Raw genomic sequence first — 21471 nt, 5'->3', positions numbered from 1 at the left:
ATTATTAAACATGTCAAAATACTCATTGTTTTTCATCATATGCATACTATCCTACAGACTAAGATAAGAGTTTACAATAAAAATGCAAAGGTATTGCTATATGTTGGCTTAAGGATGGGATCACAGTATTTTGATGAATGGCTGCATTTTAGGTGTTTTTAACACGATTACTTAGATAAACTCTGTCAATTGAGCTGGTTTCATGTGTACTTCTGTATATCAATCTTCTGTGTAATTTTGATTGAATAGGTGTTTTACAAAAACAGATCATCTTCATAGTTATTTATATATTTCAGATTGCTAAGAAGCCTCGAACACCAACCTCTGGTCCAGTAATCACGAAGCTGATCTTTGCAAAACCAATTAATAGTAAAGCAGTTACAGGACAGACAACTCAAGTATCACCACCAGTCATTGCAGGTTATATTTCTTTATAGTTTATTAAGCTATTTATTTACCTCCTTTTTAGGTTTAAAAAGGGCTGTTCTGCCATCTTGAAATGTTTTAGTGCAACAAGTAGGGTTATTATTATAAACCAAACTAATAAGAAGTGTGACACTTACTAAATGTATGCTTCGAGCAAAATGCCTTATCTCAAAATCAGTCCATTACTTTAGTCTCCTTAGTTTTTTTTTTATCATGAAAGTAGTGAAGTCTTAAACTCCAGTGATACTAGCTAACATTTGTCTAGTGTTTTCTATGTGCCTCGCACTATTCTTAGCTCTTTACATAGTGACTTAAATAGTCCTTGGGGAATCCTGTGAGGTAGGTATTAATAACAGCCCCATTTCGCCTGTGTGGAAATGGAGGCACTCAGCTCGTAAATGGTTGAATTGGGATTTGAACCCAGGCAGTTTGTCTCTAGAGGACATGTAGTTAATTTAATAGATTTAAATTAATACCCACGAGAGAGTAGTATTTCGTGGTTTCTGTTTGAATTTTTGGTTTCAGTGTGTTAATATGCTTTATATGCAGTTTTCTATGAACAGAAGATTATCACAATGATAGTAATTACTTAAGTGGTAACAGAATTTTAACTATATTTTCCAGCAAGTTCCTTAGTGTGGCCCAGTTCTCTTTTATTACATACTTTAAAATTTGTCCTCGCCAGTAACTGTAACACCTCAAATCTTGACCTCAAGTATTTCATTTTCTTCATAGTTTTTCTGCCTTTGGATTCCCAATCTAGCAGTTCTTTGAGATCTCTAATCCATTAACCCTTTTGTTTTCTCGTTAGTAATCACCCACTTGCTATCCTCAGAGTCTTCCTTAGTCAACATGGAGCCCATGACCCATGGTTATCACTCCCAAGCAAACACCACTGGTACTCTTTTCTCTTTCTCCTATATATCCAGCTCTCTTCTTCTTGCCTGGTCAGCTGCTCAGTACTTCTAGAAACACAGCTATGGTGACTGGTCTTTAATTCAGAGGTATACTAACATGACTCTTTTTACCAGTTAGGAGCTTATTTCTAATTTCCATTGTGGTTAAGGGTTTATGGAAGTACCTCTGGGTGGCAGATTTGACTAGAGACTTTCAAATGCTAATTACCCATTACTAGAAAGTGTATTCTTCTTGATGAGGGTAAATTAACTAACCATGGGGGAGGGTAAAGTGGGAGGGGATATATACTAAAACCACCCACTAGACAACTGTGAAGTCAGTGGCAGTGATTTGTCATTTTCCTGAGGCTTTGAATCGTATCTAGGGAAGCTTCTCATTTTAGTTCAGTGAGAGGAGGCATGGAGAGATTGTAATTTGAGGGTAGTGTTGGTGAATGAATTTTCTCTTCTGGCCCTCAGCAGAGATGTGTGATGTTAAAGGAGGCTGGTGTCTTGAGGACTGTCATGGGGGGCAGGTATGGCGCCTGAAGAAAGACTGGAACGGGTTTGAATTTGGAGCTGGTTCAGGAAGTGGGCTTCAGTTGGCTGAAAGTAAGGAAGGCTTTGGATATGTTGATGAAAAAGGGGCCCCAACCAGTCCTCAGGGAGGTTTTGGGAGGTTTTGGTGGAGAGGGTTAACCAAGAGGAATGTCTCAGTGCAGTGTTTTTTGTTTTGTTTTTAACTCGTTTTGAGTTTGAGAGAGTTCCTTAATTTTTTTAATTAGGTGGGAAAATTATATACTAAGTAATTGTGGTATTTACAGAAGTGTCTGAATGAGTATTTGGTAAATGCCAAGATTTCACCTCTTTTACATTTGACTATAATGATGTCATTGCTGGGTCTTTGGATCATTTATATAATGTGTTTACACACTAATCATAACTTCATCTTTTAATTATAGGCAGACTTATTGGCTCTACCAAAAGGCGTAGGTAGGCCTCTGTTAAACTTTATTAGAATTGTTAGCATTAAGTTCAGCAGGAGAGAGAATTTCTACTGTCAACTGATACCTTATATAGCCTTTTTAATTCATTTGAGACAAATGTTAAACCACTGAAGTAGCTTTCCTATTGAATTCTCTTTATCACAAGAAGGTTTTATCTTTATATTGTGCTATTGATTTTTCAAAGTACATTTAGATTGTTTTTAAATGACTTTTGGGCTTCTCATTGAAGATAGATATCTTTTTCTGTCTTGTAGTCAAGATAAACTTACGTTTATATATGTGATTTTTCTAAAATGCAAATCTGATCTTGACACACCCTTGCTAAAGTTTTCCTAGGCTGTATCCATTTCTCATCTCTTTCTTGGCTTCATTCTGTCAGATTTGAATTCAAGTTGCAGTGCTTTCTTAACATTAAAGGCATTGCTGATTTAATACATACTTTTTTCATTTTTACCTCTTATTAGTTCCATACTTACTGATTTAACTTATTTTAAGAGATTACCAAATGGACCATGTTCTCTTAGGACTTAGCATTGTTCCTTTTACTTAAAATGCCTTTCTTTGCTCTACTCTTCCCCTGATTGTCTCATGTGTTCCCATAGAACTTAACTATACCTGCCAAATTCTTAATTTTAGGGGTGCCTGGGTGGCTCAGTCGTTCGTTAAGCGTCGGCCTTCAGGTCAGGTCAGGTCATGATCCTGGGTCCTGGGATCAGTTTCCGCATCTGGCTGCCTGCTTCTCCCTCTCTCACTCCCCCTGCTTGTGTTCCCTCTCTCACTGTCTCTCTCTCTGTCAAATAAATAAATAAATCTTTTAAAAATTAACATACAATGTATTATTTGCCCCAAGGTAAAGGTCTGTGAGTCATCAGTCTTACACACTTCACACCTCTCACCGCAGCACATACCCTCCCCAGTGTCCATCACCCAGCCACCCTATCCCTCCCCGCCACCCCCCAGCAACCCACAGTTTGTTTCCTGAGATTAAGAGTCTCTTATGGTTTGTCTCCCTCCCCAGTCCCATCTTGTTTCATTTTTTCCCTTCCTACCCACCATGACCCGCCACCCTGCCTCTCAAATTCCTCTTATCAGAGAGATCATATGATAATTTTCTTTCTCTGATTGACTTATTTCACTCAGCATAATACCCTCTAGTTCCATCCACGTCGTTGCAAATGGCAAGATTTCAGGGTTTTTTGATGGCTGCACAGAATTCCATTGTGTATATATGTATGTATATATATACCACATCTTTATCCATTCATCTGTTGATGGACATCTAAGCTCTTTCCATAGTTTGACTATTCCACAATAGCTGCTATAAACATTCAGGTGTACATGCCCCTTCGGATCATTGCCTGCCCCCCCAACCCCCATCTTTTGGAGTAAGTCTCTTGATTCTTGGAGAACAACCAACAATGGAGTGTAAATACCTTGGAAATTGACTTCAAGGGGAAATTGTATAACTTGTATACTTGCTTGAATCTGTCTGCAGAGCTAAGGATAAATAGGGATTTGGAGAGTAGATAATCAGGAGGGATGCTACCTGCATGAAAAATAAGCAATAAAGATACATTTGTATCTTTAGGGTAAATACCCAGTAGTGTGATTGCTGGAAGGTAGGGCAGCTCTATTTTCAACTTTCTGAGGAATACCACAGTGTTTTCTAGGGTGGATAAATTAATATTTAAAAAAAAAATTCTTAACCAGACTTCTTTACATTTCATACTGGTGGAAATAAAGTATTTTCATCCCTAATTAACAATAAAAACTTAATTTCATATTGGTTTTTAATATTTCCGTTAGTCACTGTATTATAATTCTTGGTTTTCTTGTCTGTCTCCCCTACTGTATTTATAATTTTTTGTAGTGACAATTTTTTTGCTTTGTTCTATCATCTAATTAAGAAAAATTTGGGGCACCTGGGTGGCTCAGTGGGTTAAAGCCTCTGCCTTCGGCTCAGGTCATGATCCCAGGGTCCTGGGATCGAGCCCCGCATCGGACTCTGTTCAGCAGGGAGTCTGCTTCCTCCTCTCTCTCTCTGCCTGCCTCTCTGCCTACTTGTAATCTCTGTCTGTCAAATAAAATGAATAAAATCTTAAAAAAAAAAAAAGAAAAATTATTTATATTTTAAAAATTATGATAAGATATATGTACATAAATTGTGGTATAATATATATATCATTTTAATAATTTTCAAGTGGACTGTTCAGTGGCATTAAATATGTTCACACTGTTGTAACACCATCACCACCATCCATCTCCAGAACTTTTCTCATCTTGCAAAAGAGAACCCTTATCCTTATTAGACGATAACTCCCCTTTCCTTCCTCCCACCCCCCCAACTCCTAACAGAGACTTTTTGTCTCTGTCAATTTGATTAGTCTACGTATCTCATATAAATGGAATTATACAGTATATGTTCTTTTGTAATTGGCTTATTTCACTCAGCATAATGTCCTCATAGTTCATCTATGTTGTAGCATGTAAGAATTCCTTTTTTAGGTGAATAATACTCCATTGTATATATGTACCACATTAATGGTAGCTCTTTTATCTTGTTTATCCTTCTGGACTTGGCACAGTTTCTGGCACATAGATGTGGTTCGTTGAATGTGTATTTTTGAATGAATGTGTGTGTTGTGGAAGTGGTGTGGTGTGTGGGAAGAGCTACTGTGAAACTTGGGTTTTAGTCACGGCTCTTCTATTGGTTTTGTCTGTGATCTTGGGTAAATATCGATTCATCTTCTTTCTTTTTTTTTTTTCTTAAGATTTTATTTATTTATTTGACAGAGATCACAAGTAGGCAGAGAGGCAGGCAGAGAGAGGGGGAAGCAGGCTCTCCACTGAGCAGGGAGCCTGATATGGGGCTCAATTCCAGGACCCTGAGACCGTGACCTGAGCCGAAGGCAGAGGCTTTAACCCACTGAGCCACCCAGGCACCCCCGATTCATCTTATTTCTATAAGATGTTGATACCCAACACTTCAGAAAGCTTTGGAGATGGTTAAATGAGATACAGAGTTCCACATTCTTGGAGCTCCCAAAGTACAGGGTTGCTACAGTGGAGCAAGCTTCATCAATGTGAAAATATTCACTGATAAATTAATCTCTTACAGAATTAGTCCTCCCTTAGATAAGCAAACTCCCTACCTGCCCCTCCAATCCCCGTCTTTTGGAGTAAGTCTCTTGATTCTTGGAGAACAACCAACAATAGAGTGTAAATACCTTGGAAATTGACTTCAAGGGGAAATTGGGTAACTTGTATACTTGCTTGAATCTGTCTGCAGAGCTAAGGATAAATAGAGATTTGGAGAGTAGATAATCAGGAGCGATGCTACCTGGATGAAAAATAAGCCAGCCCCTAAAAAAAAGAATAACTTGAATTTTAAAGAGGTATAGAGGGTTCTTGGGAAAATTGATGAAACCCTGAAATATATTGGCAGAGATGACCTTATATATGATCATGTTATGCCCATCAAACAGAATCTGTCATTTTGCTGACATACACATTTTCAGAAAAATCCTTTCCCCCACACTTACCAGTTCGTTCTAAGAGTTAGTGTAGTTTTAATTATAGATTGGATTTTTGTTAAGTATAAGCTCCCCCCAAAAGTGAAAGTTTTACTTTTAGTTTTCTTTGTTATTTTAAATTTTTGTCCCTGTTTTAAATGAATTCATTTTTAAGTGGCCTTTATCTGGATCAATTATTTTCAGGAATTGAGAATTTTCTGTATTAACTTGTTCATAAACTTTTTTCTGAATCTGTGTAATGGCAAATAAATAAGAAATTATAGTAATAACCATAAATGAGCATTTTATGGAACTTTGTCTTTATTGATAATTTTCTTAAAAATGTAATGGTTCTTGGGGCTTCAGGTTTATCCCACAGGTATTAGTTTTAGAAACTAGAACAGGCAAATGTTTTACTTCAGACAGGTTCAACACTTTAGGATGGCCTAAAAATATTTGATGTAAATTTCATTTAGTTTATGTAGAATTGACTTACTTAGTTGCGATGTAATTCAGGTTTAAAAAAAAAAATCTCAACTGAAATTCATTAATGAGTATTATCAATGAAATTAAATGTAACCATGTACTACAAAGAAATTGAAAAAATAGTAGTTAAAATATTTTTAAAATTCTTAAAGTTCAGATAACCTGATTTTAAAAAGAAACAGTGTACTGTGGCACTGTTATCAGAAAAATAATCCAGAAGCTCTTAAGTGCTAGTTATTGATTTTTGTCTAAAGAGAAAGTCCTTTCTTTTTTTTCTTTTCTCTTGCTTTCCCCTCTCCCTCTCTCTTTCATCTCTGGATATATCTATGAATTAAATCATAGCATCTAAGAGGGGATTTTAGAGGTAATGTAGTTATCTACCTTTTCTCTTTCTTGGGTGCTTGAATTCCCTCTTTAGCCAGTGGATTTGATTATACAGCATCTGCTTGGAACACCTTCAGTGACTGAAAACTCACTTGTGAGAAATAGTCATTTCAGTTGGAAGTTTTTGTTAGAAGTTCTTTCCTAGAGCTGAGCTGAAACTTCTGTTTCTGTGCGTGTGGTGCATCTGATGTGTTACAGAGTGGCTCTAATCCTTCCACTTGACAGCCTGCGTCACTCAGGGTCATCTTGGCTTTCCTGCCCTAATCAACAATCTGAGTCTCAGAAGTTTAAAAAAATTGTACTTTTTGTTCGTACTTGATTAGATTATCTACATGTCCACTGTGGATTAGAAAGGGGGCTCTTCTTATCATGATCTCTCAAGGACTCAGGCTGACAGAGGGACGGTCATCTCAGATGTGGCGGAGCGAAAGAGAGCTTTGAAAGGTCTTGCATAGGCAGTAAATGCTCTGGCCCAGAGTGACACATATCACCTCTACTCTCAGTTAACCAGGTAGAACTTGTCACGTGTCCCTAACCTAATCCCAGGGTGTGGGGCGGGTCAGAAGGGCGGTTCTCTTCTCGAGCCCAGAATGGGAGAGAACCAGAGTACTTGGTGAACTGCCGTCACACATGCCTCTCTTTTAAGAATTTGGAGATGTTTCATGTCTTTGTACTCCTCTCTTGACTAGGTTAAAAATTCCCAATATTTCAACTCATTGTGATATGATTCCCAATTTCTTAAGCCATCCAGACACCCTACAGTTTTCCCGTGTTTTTCCTGATGGGTGTTGTCCAGAAGGGAATACAGTATTCCTGAATTCCTGTTGGAAGTTTTTCTTTTCCTTTCAGCAGTCTGAAATCAGGTAGTATTAAACCAGTGTTCAAGTTGGTCTGATAACTTTCATTGAGGTGGCTTTAAATTGTGTTCTGAATGGTTTAAGTTCAGAGTAAGACACCTGCAGTATAGTACAGAGATTAAGTTTTGAGATTGATTCAGGGCCTGACTTTCAGGAGCTGCGTGATACAGGGCCTGTTGGTTGTTGTCCTGAGCCTATTTTCTAATTCCGATAGATGGAATTTAGTAGGATTGATGAGAATGTGAGCACACATGTGTTTTCATGGGCTTTACCTTAAGTGGTATTAAGATACTAAGTGTTACTAAGAAGCATCGTTTTGTTTCCTTCTGACTAGTTTCAACTTAGTTCGCTCAGGACTCACTTGAGTACTTTAAGTTCATGCCTGGATACAATGAAACAGTGAACATAGGTACTACAGTCCTTGTGGGTGTAGATCATCAACACATACATTTTTATATTATTATTGAAAAAAGTCGAACTGATGTGCTGCCTCTCATTTGCAGGTAGGGTTCTTTCACAGTCTACTCCCGGGACTCCATCAAAGACCATAACAATATCTGAAAGTGGTGTTATTGGATCAACTTTAAATTCTACAACACAGACACCAAATAAAATAGCCATCTCACCTTTGAAATCGCCAAATAAGGTAAAAAAAAAAAAATTAGCCACAAATGCCAAGTGTTGTGGTTAATGCTTTTATGTTCTTACTAGTCACTTTAGATACTTCAGTTTTAATATATTCCCGAACAAGCAATAAGGGTTCATCAAATACTAGATTAATTTAGTAATCAAGGTTATATGGCAGAAAAAAAACAAAACTTACTCTAAACACATAGAAACCTAGTAACATGTGGCATGCGAAGATAATTTCCATGGCCCATATGAATGTGGGTACAACAAAGCTCCTTGAATGAGGTACATGATGTGTTTAGTTCTTCAGTTAATATTTGTGCAAAATTATTGTCTTTGGGAAGTCACATATGTAGTGACTATATGAATTTAAAACATTAAATGTAACTTTATTATATTATTATTATTTTGATAAAATACTCTGTTTTCTGTTTAAACTGTCCTGTTTTCATGGAGATCTGAGCTTTTGCTGGGAAACAGAGTACCTAGAGTACTAGAAATTGTCATCGAATGCTGGTAACCAGATTCTCAGAGTCTTTAGACTTAAGTATAGATCATTCAGAGCATTCAAAAGCTTTTCATAATTTGTTTTCATCTTAAGGTAGCTATCATTTTACTCTTAGGTCAAGTAAGTAGTCTTTGCTCACTTTCCTAAAACATACAGAGTGATTATACCAGCATAACATTTTGAAAAGGTATGTTTTAAAGGACATATTCAGGTGGAAAGCTAAGCATCATTTTTCCGTAAAATGCTGCCTTTGTGATTCTGGAAACTTACTACCCTTTATATCACCTTTTTCCTTAACTTACTATTATTCATTAATAGAACAAATGTTAAACATTTGTTTTACATTTTTTAAAAAGTATAACTGTTGGTTTCTGTCTTAGTGAGACTTGAATATAATGTATAAGTATGTCTCTTATAGTTCATTAAAATGGGATTCTACCTACATAATAAAAGAAAATAGTAATTTACTTAAATGAGGTGAATTCAACAGATATTTGAGTGCTTACTATGTGCTATGCATAGTGATAGGCCCTGGGGATAAAAGCACGAATAAGACAAGTTTTTCATTTCAACAAGGAAGTTAGACCTAAACATTAAGTATTGCTCTACAGAATCATGGCGGTTACAAGTGGGTTGATGAGCTCAGCCGTGTATCAGGGAAGCTTTATACAAAGGCGTTCTTGAAAGCTCTTAACCTTAAAGGTGTTTGGGTCTTAGCTGTGGGTAAGCAGAGGAGGCTTTCTGGATTGAAGTAATACTTTACACAGAAGTGGAAAAGTGTGTGGCCCCTGAGGGAACTACTTTGCTTTGGTAGTGTGAGAGCTGAGGGTGCTAAGGTTAAATGGAAGGTTTTATTATCTTTAGGGGAGTTTGCACTGTATTGTTCTTGAAGACTTTCTGTGGCTTTCCGTTGATTCTAGCACAGCGGTGTCCTTATCTGCATATGGGGATCACCTGGGGAATGCCTGGTTTCTACCCCCAGAGATGGTTTTAATTGATCTGGAGTTTGGCCTGGTATCGGGATTTTTAAAAGCTAAGTGATTTTAATGGGTACCCTAAATTGGAAACCACTACTCTAGCATAATATGAGATTTGCACTTTGAAAAAGAGGGTTCTTGTGACAGTATCTGAGAGACTAGTTAGGTTACTGATTCCCAACCTTGGGTGAACTTTTGAAGCCCCCTGGAACCCCTTGAAAACACTAATGGCTGGGTCCTACCCTGACTCCATTTAAATGAGAGTCTCTAAGGCTGGGGTCTAGGTATTTTAATATTTTATAACTCTAAAGTGTGGGCCAGGGTGGGAAATCACCAAGTTAGATTATTATAGTACGTTATGTTTGAGCTAGACTGGTAGCTAAGGGGCTTGGGAAGAAGAGATGTATTAAAAGAACTTTTAAGACATAAGGCTGGATGTCAGGGTCCTAGGGAAGGGAAGACTCTAGGATGACTCCTAGATTCCTGACTTGAACAACAGAGTAGGTGGGGGCACCACCGACCAGTATGACTGGTCCATGGCCTATCCTTGATGGCATACAGATAGGAACCAGCTTTGTTTTTCTCTCATCCTTGACTTTAGCCATGAGATCTTGGATCTTCCTTCCCTACCTCTCAACAAGAGGCTATTTTTCAGTATAAGAACAAGCCTTATTTTGGTGACTAAATTCACAAGTATGAAAAGTCTAGTCAAAACCTTAAATCTGGTTGAAAGCTTCTCTCTCAACTCAGGCCTAATCATGGCTCAGGGACCATGTAGTGAAGAGGAGTGTAATCTGTTTCTTCCCCTCTTCTACCCTCCCCCCTTTCTGCTTTTGGCTACTGATTGGAAGGATGATTAGAAGAGAAAGGACAAAGTTTTATGTGCTGGAACTATTGTAATCTAGTGGCCAGTGTGGCAGGTGTCCCAAGTGTGGACTTTTACAGAGGTGTATTTAGGAAAGTTTTTGGAGACCCCTGTGGATATGTCCACATTGCCCAGTTCTCTGTCAAGAGTGTGGTACACACCCAGGCAATCTTGGGCGGTTTTCTCCTGTGTCTTGCCTCCTGTAGTCTACCCTACAGCCTTTTACTTCAGAACATCCTTACAGCAGAGGCATATGTCTTTGGCCCCTCAGGACGCTGTAGCCCTTCTGCAGCATCAGTTTGGCTAATAGGAAGCCTGTGGAACCCAGTGATAGAAGTGCCCCTTGACTAACTGCTTTCCTCCATGTTCTTGCTCTGCCATTTTGATAGCTTCATCCAACTTCTTACTGTCACAGTTCTCCAGGTTGGGACCAGTTTCTGTGATCACCTATGTCGTAAACTGGGGGTATGTGTCAGGTTCTCCCACGAACTCTCTCACTGTTCATTTCTGGTGTGGGTAGACCAAGATAGGCTTAAGAGTTTAACACTAACACTAACACACACACACACTTTTTTTTTATCAGAGTCTGTTGCCAGCCAAAAATTAAGATGTCCATTTTCCTTTCTTATAGTTATCACCCGGTCTGTCCCAGAGATTTTCTTGGAGAGCCCCTGCCTTTGTTCTTACTGAGGTATAAAGCCTTAACATTTTCTGTTTATGAATTAATTTCTAATTCTAATCTGTTTTGTTTCATTTTCAATAGGCAGGAAGTGGATGATAGGGATGTTCTCTTTCAGTAAGTCTTCCGTGGATGTCATGTCTTCTTTTTAGAGTGTGGGGCTTTATCATTTGTAGTTCTCAGCCTTGGAGGCCTCATTTCAGCTAAATTTGAGATAGTAGAAAAAAAATCACGTAATCGTTTAGAGAGGGAATATAGAATAGCTGATTTGAGCAAAAAGATACTATTTAGTTCTTGAGATGTTGGTCATTGAAGTACCTACCCACTGATTATCTAAAGGAAGATGTCCATTAGAAAGCTGAATATAGGCAGTGACTAAAACTATGCATATAGATGAAATCAACCAGGGGGCATGAGGTTGTGTGTAGAGAGAAGAAAGCAGGACCAAACCACAGAAATATTAAGCGTAGTTGAAGAGAAGGAATCAGTGGAAAGGAAGGAATGTTAAGAGATGTTGTAAGAGAAACTAAAAAAAATGGAAGGGGAGATGACTTCAAGAATTATATTGGGCTACAATCTCAAATATCAGGAAAGTCAGTTAAAAAAAAGACTGAAAAGTAAGGATTTGGCTCATTGATCAAAAGTGGTCAAAAGGAAACTCCAAGTACCCACCTTTTCCTGCCTGCCAACACTCACACTCTGACCATCTGCCTTGAATAAACAGGAATTCTCCCATTATTTCTCCCTGTTTATATAGGGTACCATCCAGATGCCCAGATTCCTACATCACCTTTTCTCTCTCACATCTAATCTCCTTAAGGCTGTTAGTGTCTTCTATCCCTGTTCTGACCTATCCCATCCTCTTGAACTCCCTCCACTGTGCCCTTCCTGGAGTTCATAATCACAATAATACCTTAATCTTCAACCTCTTTACTGAGTGTTTCTTTTACGTTCTTGTTTTAACAGATACCCAACTCTCCCCTAAGATACTTGCTTTTCCAGCAGATCTCTTAAATGATGCCCATTTTTTTTTCTCCTTTAGTCCTTAGGCCATTGAGCCTGCAATGGAGGGGGTGGGACCGCGTGTCTTCCGTGCTTCTTCTCATAACATTCTGCAGACCATTCTCACTTTCTTCTCCATCTTTGAAACTGATGTTATCAGGCTTATTTTGGAAGTCAGGCATGTCCAATGTTTTCTCAATTTACTTGATACTATAGTTATCTCATATTATAGGATGTATTTCTTCCGTTCTGTTTATTTTCTAAAGTAATACTCAGTTCTCTAAAGTGTTTATTAGGTATGTAAATGAGCAGTAAGCCAATGAAGATATGATTCTACTTGGTTTACTTTCTTCTTGCTTTGGATTTTAGCAGTGCTGTTCTCTACTTTCTGACATTTAATGTCTTTTGTCTTTTTTTTTTTTTTTTTAAAGATTTTATTTATTTATGTGAGAGAGAGACAGTGAGAGAGAGCATGAGCGAGGAGAAGGTCAGAGAGAGAAGCGGACTCCCCGCGGAGCCGGGAGCCCGATGCGGGACTCGATCCCGGGACTCCAGGATCATGACCTGAGCCAAAGGCAGTCGTCCAACCAACTGAGCCACCCAGGCGTCCCTAATGTCTTTTGTCTTATAATCTTATTCTTACCTTTAAGTACTGGTTTTTTTTTTTTCATGGCATATTTCGATTTATTTCAGAAATGCAGTGTGATTTAACATGCAGAAACCTATCCATCGAATTCACAACATTAATAGGAAAAAGAATAATTTTACGAATATATATAGTACATCTTAATACATGTAGAAAAATCCTGATGGTAGCCAGCCTCCATTTTGGTTAAAAAAACTTCAAATAATAAAAATAAAAGGATAATTTCATAATTAGGAAGGGGAGAAAATGCATCTAACTTCATGTTATGGTGCACTGTTGAACAAGCATATCCACTTTCCACACTTGCTCAGTTCTACTGAAGGTCTGCATTTAATGCAGTATTGCAAGAAAAAGAAACAGATGGCACAGAGTTTCAGAAGAAAGTAAAAAAAGTCACAAATTACATATTATATTATCACATACATGTAAAATTTAAGAATCTGCTCTTGAACTATTAGAAGTATATTAATAAGATGATGAGGTACATAGACAATGTAAAAAGTATTTCCAAACCATTTATATTTAATATAATGGTTCATATGATTGGATTTAAATCTTGCATCTTACTAGTTATTTTTTCTTTGTCTCATCTCTTCCTTTTTTTTTTTTTTTTAACTTTTTCTGCCTTCTTTTGGGTGAATTGAATAGTTTTTGTGATTCTGTTATATCTCCACTATTGGCTTATTATAGTTTAAACTTTTAAAAAATTTATTGGTTGTTCTAGAGTCAAATAATACATTTTTAACTTATTTTAGTCTACCTTTATATTTATATCACTTCATGTTGTGGAAGAACCTTACAACTGAGTATTTCCAGTTCTTTTCTCCTATCCTTTATGCTGTCATTTTTATATATTTTACTTTTATATGTTATGAACTTCATAGTACATTTTTTGTTTTTGCTTTACACAAAATTACCTTTTAAAATAATTAAAAATAAGAAAAGTAAGTCCTTTATTTTCATTTTAGCTTTATCTTACACACTTCCTTTCTTTCTATAGGCCCCAATCTTAGTTTAGTATAAAACTCCTCCCTAAAGAACTTTCCTTAGGGGAGGGGTGCCTGGGTGGCTCAGTCCATTGAGCATCCACCTCTTGGTTTCGGCTTGGGTCTTGACATCACGCCCTACCTGGGGCTCTGCACTCAGTGGGAATCTGCTTGTCCCTCTCCCTCTGCTCCTCCCCCACTTGCATTCTCTCTCTCTCAAATAAATAAATCTTTTTAAAAAGCCCTTTCTTAAAAAAAAATAAAAAAATAAAAAAATAAATAAAAAGCCCTTTCTTTAAAATTAAACTTTCTTTTAGGGAAAATTCTGCTGGCAAGATTCTGTCAGCTTTTGTATTGCATGAAAAAGTCTTACTTTTCAGCATTACTTTTTTTTTTTTTTATAAACATATAATATATTTTTATCCCCAGGGGTATAGGTATGTGAATCGCCAGGTTTACACATTTCACAGCACTCACGGTAGCACATACCCTCCCCAATGTCCATAACCCCACCCTCCCCAACCCCCCCTCCCCAGCATTACTTTTGAAAGGTATTTTCATTGGGTAAAAAATCCTGGGTTGTCAGTTTTCCCCAGAGCTTTCAAAAAGTCACCCCATTGACTTCTAGTTTGCATAATTTTTGGCAAGAAATAATGCTGTAATTTTTGTCTTTTCTTCTTTTATATATGTAATGTATCTTTTCTTCCCCTGACTGCTTTCAAGATTTCCTCTTTATATCTGGAGTTCTGTGTTTTGACTGTTAATGTATCCAGCTCTGTGCTGTGTTATTATTTTCTTTTTAAAATATATATTTATCTTGATTTTAAACTGTCTTGGGTATATAATTTATTGTCTTTTTTTTTAAACTTTTGACTATTATCTCTCAAATATTTCTTCTACCTTGTTCTTTCTCTCTTCTCATTCTAGAACTCTATTTTCAAAAACGTTAGACTGATTTAATTCCAGTGTTTTAGATACTGTCTTCTGTTTTTCCTCTCCTACTTCGTTTTCTTTTTCTTTTGGTTAGGGTATTTCTGTTGACGTTTTCAAATGATTTGATTCCTTCCTCATTTGTGTGGAGTTTACTGACTGGGTCCATTGAAGGACTTCTTCATCACTGATAGCTGTATTTTTAAAATTTCTAACATTTCCTTTTGACTCTTTCTTCCAGTTTCCATCTCTCTGCTGCTGTTACCCCGCGGTTCATTGCGTACAGTCTTACCTTCCTGCTGAGTCGACTAATACATTAACCATATTTATTTTAAAGTTCTTATCTGACGGTCATCTTAGTCTTCCTTTCATCGCTGGAATGGCTGTCTGGACCATTTAAAAAAAATTGTATTTAAAACGTAAACATCTAGGGTAGGGAAACCATATTCTGTTAAAAGCAGGTGACTTAGAACACAGTGAAGCCGGGCTGTTGATTCATTTCAAATGTGATCAGAGAGATTTCAGGACAGTGAACTTTTAGATAAATGAACTCAAGAAAGGTAAAGGTTTCCAGACCTTGTGTTCTGGAAACTTGAGTCCAAGAGGGGCTCCTGGGTGGTTCCGCCAGTTAAGCATCTGCCCTTTGCTCAGGTAATGATCTGGGAGTCCTGGAATTGAGCCCCGCATCAGGCTCCCTGCTCCTCTGCCTGCTTCTCCCTCTCCCTCTGCTGCTCCCCATACTTGTGCTCTCTCACACACTCTTCTCTCACAAATAAATAAATCTTAAAAAAAAAAAAGGAAGAAAATTGGATCAAAGAAACGAGGTTAGAAACTTTGAAACCCTTTCTTTCCCACCAATTAAGTCTTAAGTAAATATTCCTAAAATCTAAGGCCTCATGATACTTTATGTAATGTTAATGATTGTCTTTTTTCCCCTTAACGTCTATATGATGAACATGAATGCATCTTCAAAATATCTTACTCTTCTTTTGAGAGTTTATGCAAATTTTCCTTGATATCTTTGAATACACCTTACATATACGTCTTGTCAGTTTTGCTCTTCAACCCAGGGGAGTGCTTTTCTCATTTTTTGCTTTTATTTGGTAAATAAATCGGCCCTGTTTGCCCATCCTGTGGTAAGTAACTGAACCATCACTTAGCCATTCAGAACGCAGACTGCCATGTGAGGGATTTCAGAGCACCAGCTACGCATGGACGGTTTAAGAAAATCTTAAAACAAAAAAAGTAAAGTTTCTTCTCTGATTTCTGTGACCAGTATAACTTCTTGAATTCTTCCTATTTCTGGCTCTTCTAGCTTGGAAGAATTCTATGAAGCTTTTATAATTAAATTCTAGATTCAACAGTTTCCTATAGTTGCTTTGTCATTTATCTTTCTGTCCCTGTATCCATTAATCACCTTGTTTTAAAAATTCATTTCAGAGTAAGTTGTACATGTCCAGTATACTTTGCCCCAAATACTTCATTAAGCAACCATTAACTAGAATTCACTATTTGTTTAGAGGCTTTTCATTTGAGGTGAAATTTATGTATGCTGAAATACGCAGATTTTAAAGGTACCGTTAGATGAGTTTAGATACAATACATATATCTATGTAACCCAAACCTCTGTTACGATAAAAACATTGTTATCACTGTAGAAAGCTAAAAAACGTTTCTCCTGGGGCATCTGGGTGGCTCAGTGGGTTAAGCCTCTGCCTTCGGCTCAGGTCATGGTCTCAGAGCCCCGCGTCGGCTCTCTGCTCAGCAGGGAGGCTGCTCCCCCCCGCCCGCCTGCCTCTCTGCCTACTTGTGATCTCACTCTGTCAAATAAATAAATAAAATCTTTGGGGAAAAAAAAAATTCCTAATTATTTTTGAATGTATCTGGATAAAGAGGGCACCTATCATTGGACAGGTTTAGGTAAAAAAACATTTTTGACATGTCCTAGAAATTGAGAAACAACTAACTGCAGATTATTAAAACTTCTTGCTTGTAGTTCAGATAGGTTCCAGGTTTTTTTCTCTCCATTAAATTAAAGGAGGAACTAAGTGAATTTTTAGATCATTAGAAATAATTTTTAGTGGTAGAATACAATGTAAGTTTGGGTATAAAACTCAGGAATTGTTCAGAATATTAATGTATATTATTACAATAAATATTCTGTTTACTTGTGCAAATGTTTTTAGTATTTATAAGAAAAGTAAGAATAGAATTGGTACTGAACTTTCACTCTTGCAATATGTAATACTCAGCTGTGAGTATGGGAAATAATCTTTAAAAATGAGTACCATCATCCGTCTAATTAAGAGATGCATTCCCATAAAATCTTCTTTTATTTGTAATAATGACAATTTGTAATATTTTATATTGCTTTGATTAAGTCTATATAGTAATTAACTCAATCCAGACAAACTTATGTAATACTTAGAACTTTATGTTAGGGTAATGGGAAATGTTTTTATTATTTACTTATTTATTTATTTTTTGGAAATAATAAATAATGAACCCTGATGTGGGGCTCAGTCCCAAGACCCTGGGATCGTGACCTGAGCCAAAGGTAGAGGCTTAATGACTGAGCCACCCAGGGGCCCCTAAATTTTCAATTTATATACTATCTTTTAGTTTCGGAGGATTATAAAAGAATCCCAAGCATAAAAATGTTATACTAGAATAAAATTTTTAGGGTTTATTTATGAAATTAAATACAGTTCACAGAGTAAAGAGAATAATGTAAATTTCTGACTGCTGAAGAATGGTTTATTTGTATTTTAAAAAATGTAATAGATGCTAGTGAGTATCAAATAATTGTGTTGACTTGATTCCCTGGAATACATTATAAAAAGTCATGTGACAGGTTTATTTTAATTTTACTAATATTTATAATAGGCTTGAAATTACAATGAACTGAATGATGTTATTAGTCCCTCCATAGGTTATCTCCCTTCTAGCCTGCTGGAAGGGAAAAGACATGGAAAAGCACACATGGGAGGCTTTTATGGGCTAGACCTGGAAATATGCGTCCGTTCACTTCACTAGCTAAAATAAAACTGAGGCGCATGGCCTCACCTTAACAAGGGAGGCTAGGAAATATAATCGGCTGTATGCTTAGGAAGAAGGCAGTCTCTAGCATAATCATCCACATGTAGCACAAGAGTGCTACACTGACATAGGGAATTGACATTAGCCAGGACACTGGGAACCTGAACAATAATGAAGGTTTCTGTTAGAGACTCTTCTGTTCTGTGTTTGTCAGTGGCAATCGGTATTCATTGAGGTCAGTGTGTCCCCTGTGCTGAGACTGTGGGAACTACAGAAGAGCTTATGGTGATGGTTGGGCAGACAAAACTGAATGCGCATTAAACAATAATGAATAATGAAATAGGTGCTTAGTTGTGTGGTATAGACAAGATGGTTCAAAACTGAAGAGAGTAAGTCCTGGTAGTCCTTCATTCACCACTTAGACAAATACTTAATCTTGCCTACTGTGGGTTAGGGGCTGTGCTAGGGAACAGAAGAGAGCAAAAATAGAAGCGTGGACCCTAAAGCCTGTGCAGGATGTGGGAGGAAATATGACAGAAATGAACCAAATAATTATACAAACATACAAAATTGCAAAACCATGAACAGACTCCTGATGGCATGAGATCCTCTGTGAGGAGGGTGACCCACAATTAGGATGATTACAGAGGCATCCCGGAGCTAAGGTTTCGTATGGGTATGAATTAGAGTGGGTGTCAGCCCCAAGAGTGTAGGGCTACAGCTGAAATTAGAGTGTGCGTGTGGGGCACTGAGACAGCGACTCTGATCAGAATTAGTAATGCTTTGGAGGGAATGGAGAGCATAAAAAGATAAGATAAGATTAGTTTATGGATAATTTTCTTTTCTTTTTTTTTTTTTTTTTTTTTTAGATTTTATTTATTTGACAGAGACCGCGAGAGAGGGAACACAAACAGGGCCGGTGGGAGAGGGAGAAGCAGGCCTCCCGCAGAGCAGGGAGCCCTGGGATCATGTCCGGAGCTGCAGGCAGACGCTTAATGACTGAGCTACCCGGGCACCCCCAGATTATGGATAATTTTCAAAACAAAGCAATTTAGGCTTAATTTTGTCCTTAAATGGAGATTCATGGAATGTTTCTAAGGCAGCAAGAGCTAAAGAATTAATGTGAAGTTTGCAAAAAAAATCAGCAATGTCTCTCGTGGCAGGTGGAGGCTGGTCAAAAAGATGATTGAATTTGTTTTGCAAATATCCAGGCAGGAAGTGATATGAGCAATGACAATATCAAAAGTTGAGTTAGAACCATTTGGGGACAGAGATTTCAGAGGTTGATAGCTTTTACTTTTGCTGTGAAGCTCTCACATATTTGAGTTGGAGATGATGATGGTGGTAATGAGTACAATGTGAAGTGAAGGGTGTCTTTTCATGATAAACTTTGACATAGATTGCTGTACGATTAATAAGAGTTGGAGTTGAGATGATTACAGATTATAGGCTCCATTGGGATTCTGTTGCCTAAAGCTTTATTTTATTTATAGCTCCTCATACCAGTACCCATTAGCCAGGGATAGGGGCAGAAGGAATAAATGACTAAGAATTTATTCTCTTTTCTGTTATATTGGTTTTGTTTTATGCTTTTATAATTATGGTGATTGAATACTTATGGGGTCCTATGGCCATATTATTAACACCTTTTACTATAGAAACTTAAAATTAATTAAAAAAAAATTTATTTATGGGGCGCCTGGGTGGCTCAGTGGGTTAAGCCTCTGCCTTTGTCTCAGGTCATGATCCCAGGGTCCTGGGATTGAGCCCTGCATCAGGCTCTCTGCTCAGTGGGGAGCCTGCTTCCCCTTCTCTCTCTGCCTGCCTCTCTGCCTTCTTGTGATCTCTCTCTCTGTGTCAAATAAATTTAAAGAAATTTATTTATTTACTTTAGAGAGAGAGAGAGAGCATGAGTGAGCTAGGGGGGAGGGCCAGAGGGAGAGAGAATCTTAAGCCAACTCTGCTAAGCATGGGAAGCCCACACAGGGCTTGATCTCAGGACCCTAAGAAGCTGAGCTAAAACAAGAGTCAGACACTTAGCTGACTGTGCCACCCAGCGCCCCTAAAAGTAAATACTAAAAGTCTAAAAATATTAAAAAATTAGGATAGTATAATTAACCTCCATGTACAAAAAGTATAATTAACCTCCATTATCCAACTTTAGAATTATCAGCTTTACCTTGTTTTCATCTGTAACCTCTTCCAACTTGTTTTTTAAGTAAATCATGTCATTTCCCGGATACTTCTTTATGTCTGTAAAAGATAGGGACACTTCTTTTTAACTTACCCGTGTTCCTTTAATGCCATTAAATACCTAGTTAATTTGCATGTCCCTAATCATCATATTTATTTTACACAATATTTGAATTTGGGATCAGATAAGTTTATGAATGATTGATATTTCTCTCAGTTTTTTTTTTATCTTCCTTTTTTTCGCTTGCCCTTTAAAAAAAATTGGGTTGTTATATCCTATAGTTTTTCATAGACTGGTTGTATTCCTGCGGTGCTGTTTAGTTTCAGTAATTTCTGGAATGGAACCCAGATGGCTCTGTATCTTTAGACTTTACATGTGTTTTACAGGTACTTTCTCCCAGTGTGTGGCTTATCTTTTATACTCCTAGCAGTACCTTTTGTGGAGCAGAAATTTGTAATATTAATGAAGGTTGACTTATAGTTTTTTCTTTCACGGAATGTTCTTTTGGTATTATATCTAAAAAGTCATCACCAAACCCAAGGTAAACTAAAATTTCTCCTGTGTTGTCTTCCGGGAGTTGTACTGTTTGTTTCATAGTTAAATGGTTTTAGGGCTGAGTCCATATGAAAGCTGTGTTGAGAGACACTGTTTTGTATGTGTATGTCCTATTCTAGCACCGTTGACTGAAAAAACTATCAGTTGAACTATTTTTGCTCCTTTGTTATAGATCAGTTGATCATATTTATGTGAGTCTATTTCTGTGCTTTCCCGTTTAATCACCCGTTTTTAGTCTTCACCAATCTAATTGATTAAAGATCTCACATAGATTTGTATTTTTAAAAATTATTCGTTTCTTTGTGTCTTCTGCACTCCTCTTCTGTGAACTCTGATGCCCTGTGTTTTCTTGTAAGAGTTTTTTAGTATTGACCTTATATTTAGATCACGGATCCCTTTTGAGTTAATTTTTGTATCTGACATTGGGAACGGATTCAACTTCTTTCTTGCATGGTGGATATCCAGTTTTCCTGGCATCATGTGTCTTCTCTGCATTGAACGGTCTTGGGACCGTGGTTAAAAATCATTTGACCATATATGTGCAGGTTTCTTTGTGGACTCCATTGTTGTTTCATTGGTCTGTGTGTCTGGCTTTATGCCAGTATTGGTTTTTGGTTTTGGGGTTTTTGGGTTTTTGTTTTGTTTTGTTTTTAGATTAAATCTTTGATCTATTTGAAATTTATTACACAGAATGAGTTATAGGGATCCAGCTTTTTTTTCTTCAGACCAAAGGGCTAATTCATTTGTTGAATAGCTCACCATTCTCTGTTGATTTGGGATGCCAACTTTTATCATGAACTATTTTTTTTTTTTTTTTTTTTTTAAGATTTATTTATTTATTTATTTGACAGAGAGGGGCAGTGAGAGAGGGAATACAAGTAGGGGAAGTGGA

The 21471-nt window shown here is 37.2% G+C and overlaps 1 protein-coding gene across 10 annotated transcripts in view; it reads left to right on the top strand.

Moving 5' to 3' along the window:
- The window catches only part of LIN54 (lin-54 DREAM MuvB core complex component), a 68648-nt gene that overhangs the window by 19057 nt on the left and 28120 nt on the right, over positions 1–21471 (top strand). For 8 of the 10 annotated variants that reach the window (XM_047719715.1, XM_047719722.1, XM_047719723.1 and 5 more), the window contains exons 3-4: positions 297–420; positions 8072–8214. The exons of 1 other annotated variant lie outside the window; for it this stretch is intronic. In XM_047719715.1, the coding sequence (XP_047575671.1) occupies positions 297–420; positions 8072–8214 (267 nt within the window). The remainder of the gene's footprint in view (positions 1–296; positions 421–8071; positions 8215–21471) is intronic. One more of the 10 variants, XM_047719721.1, reaches the window with a different exon arrangement.

Source organism: Lutra lutra, chromosome 2 (assembly GCF_902655055.1).
Source record: "Lutra lutra chromosome 2, mLutLut1.2, whole genome shotgun sequence".
Taxonomy (NCBI): domain Eukaryota; kingdom Metazoa; phylum Chordata; class Mammalia; order Carnivora; family Mustelidae; genus Lutra; species Lutra lutra.
Note: the sequence above shows the minus strand (reverse complement) of the source record. Positions and strands in the feature narration are given on the sequence as shown.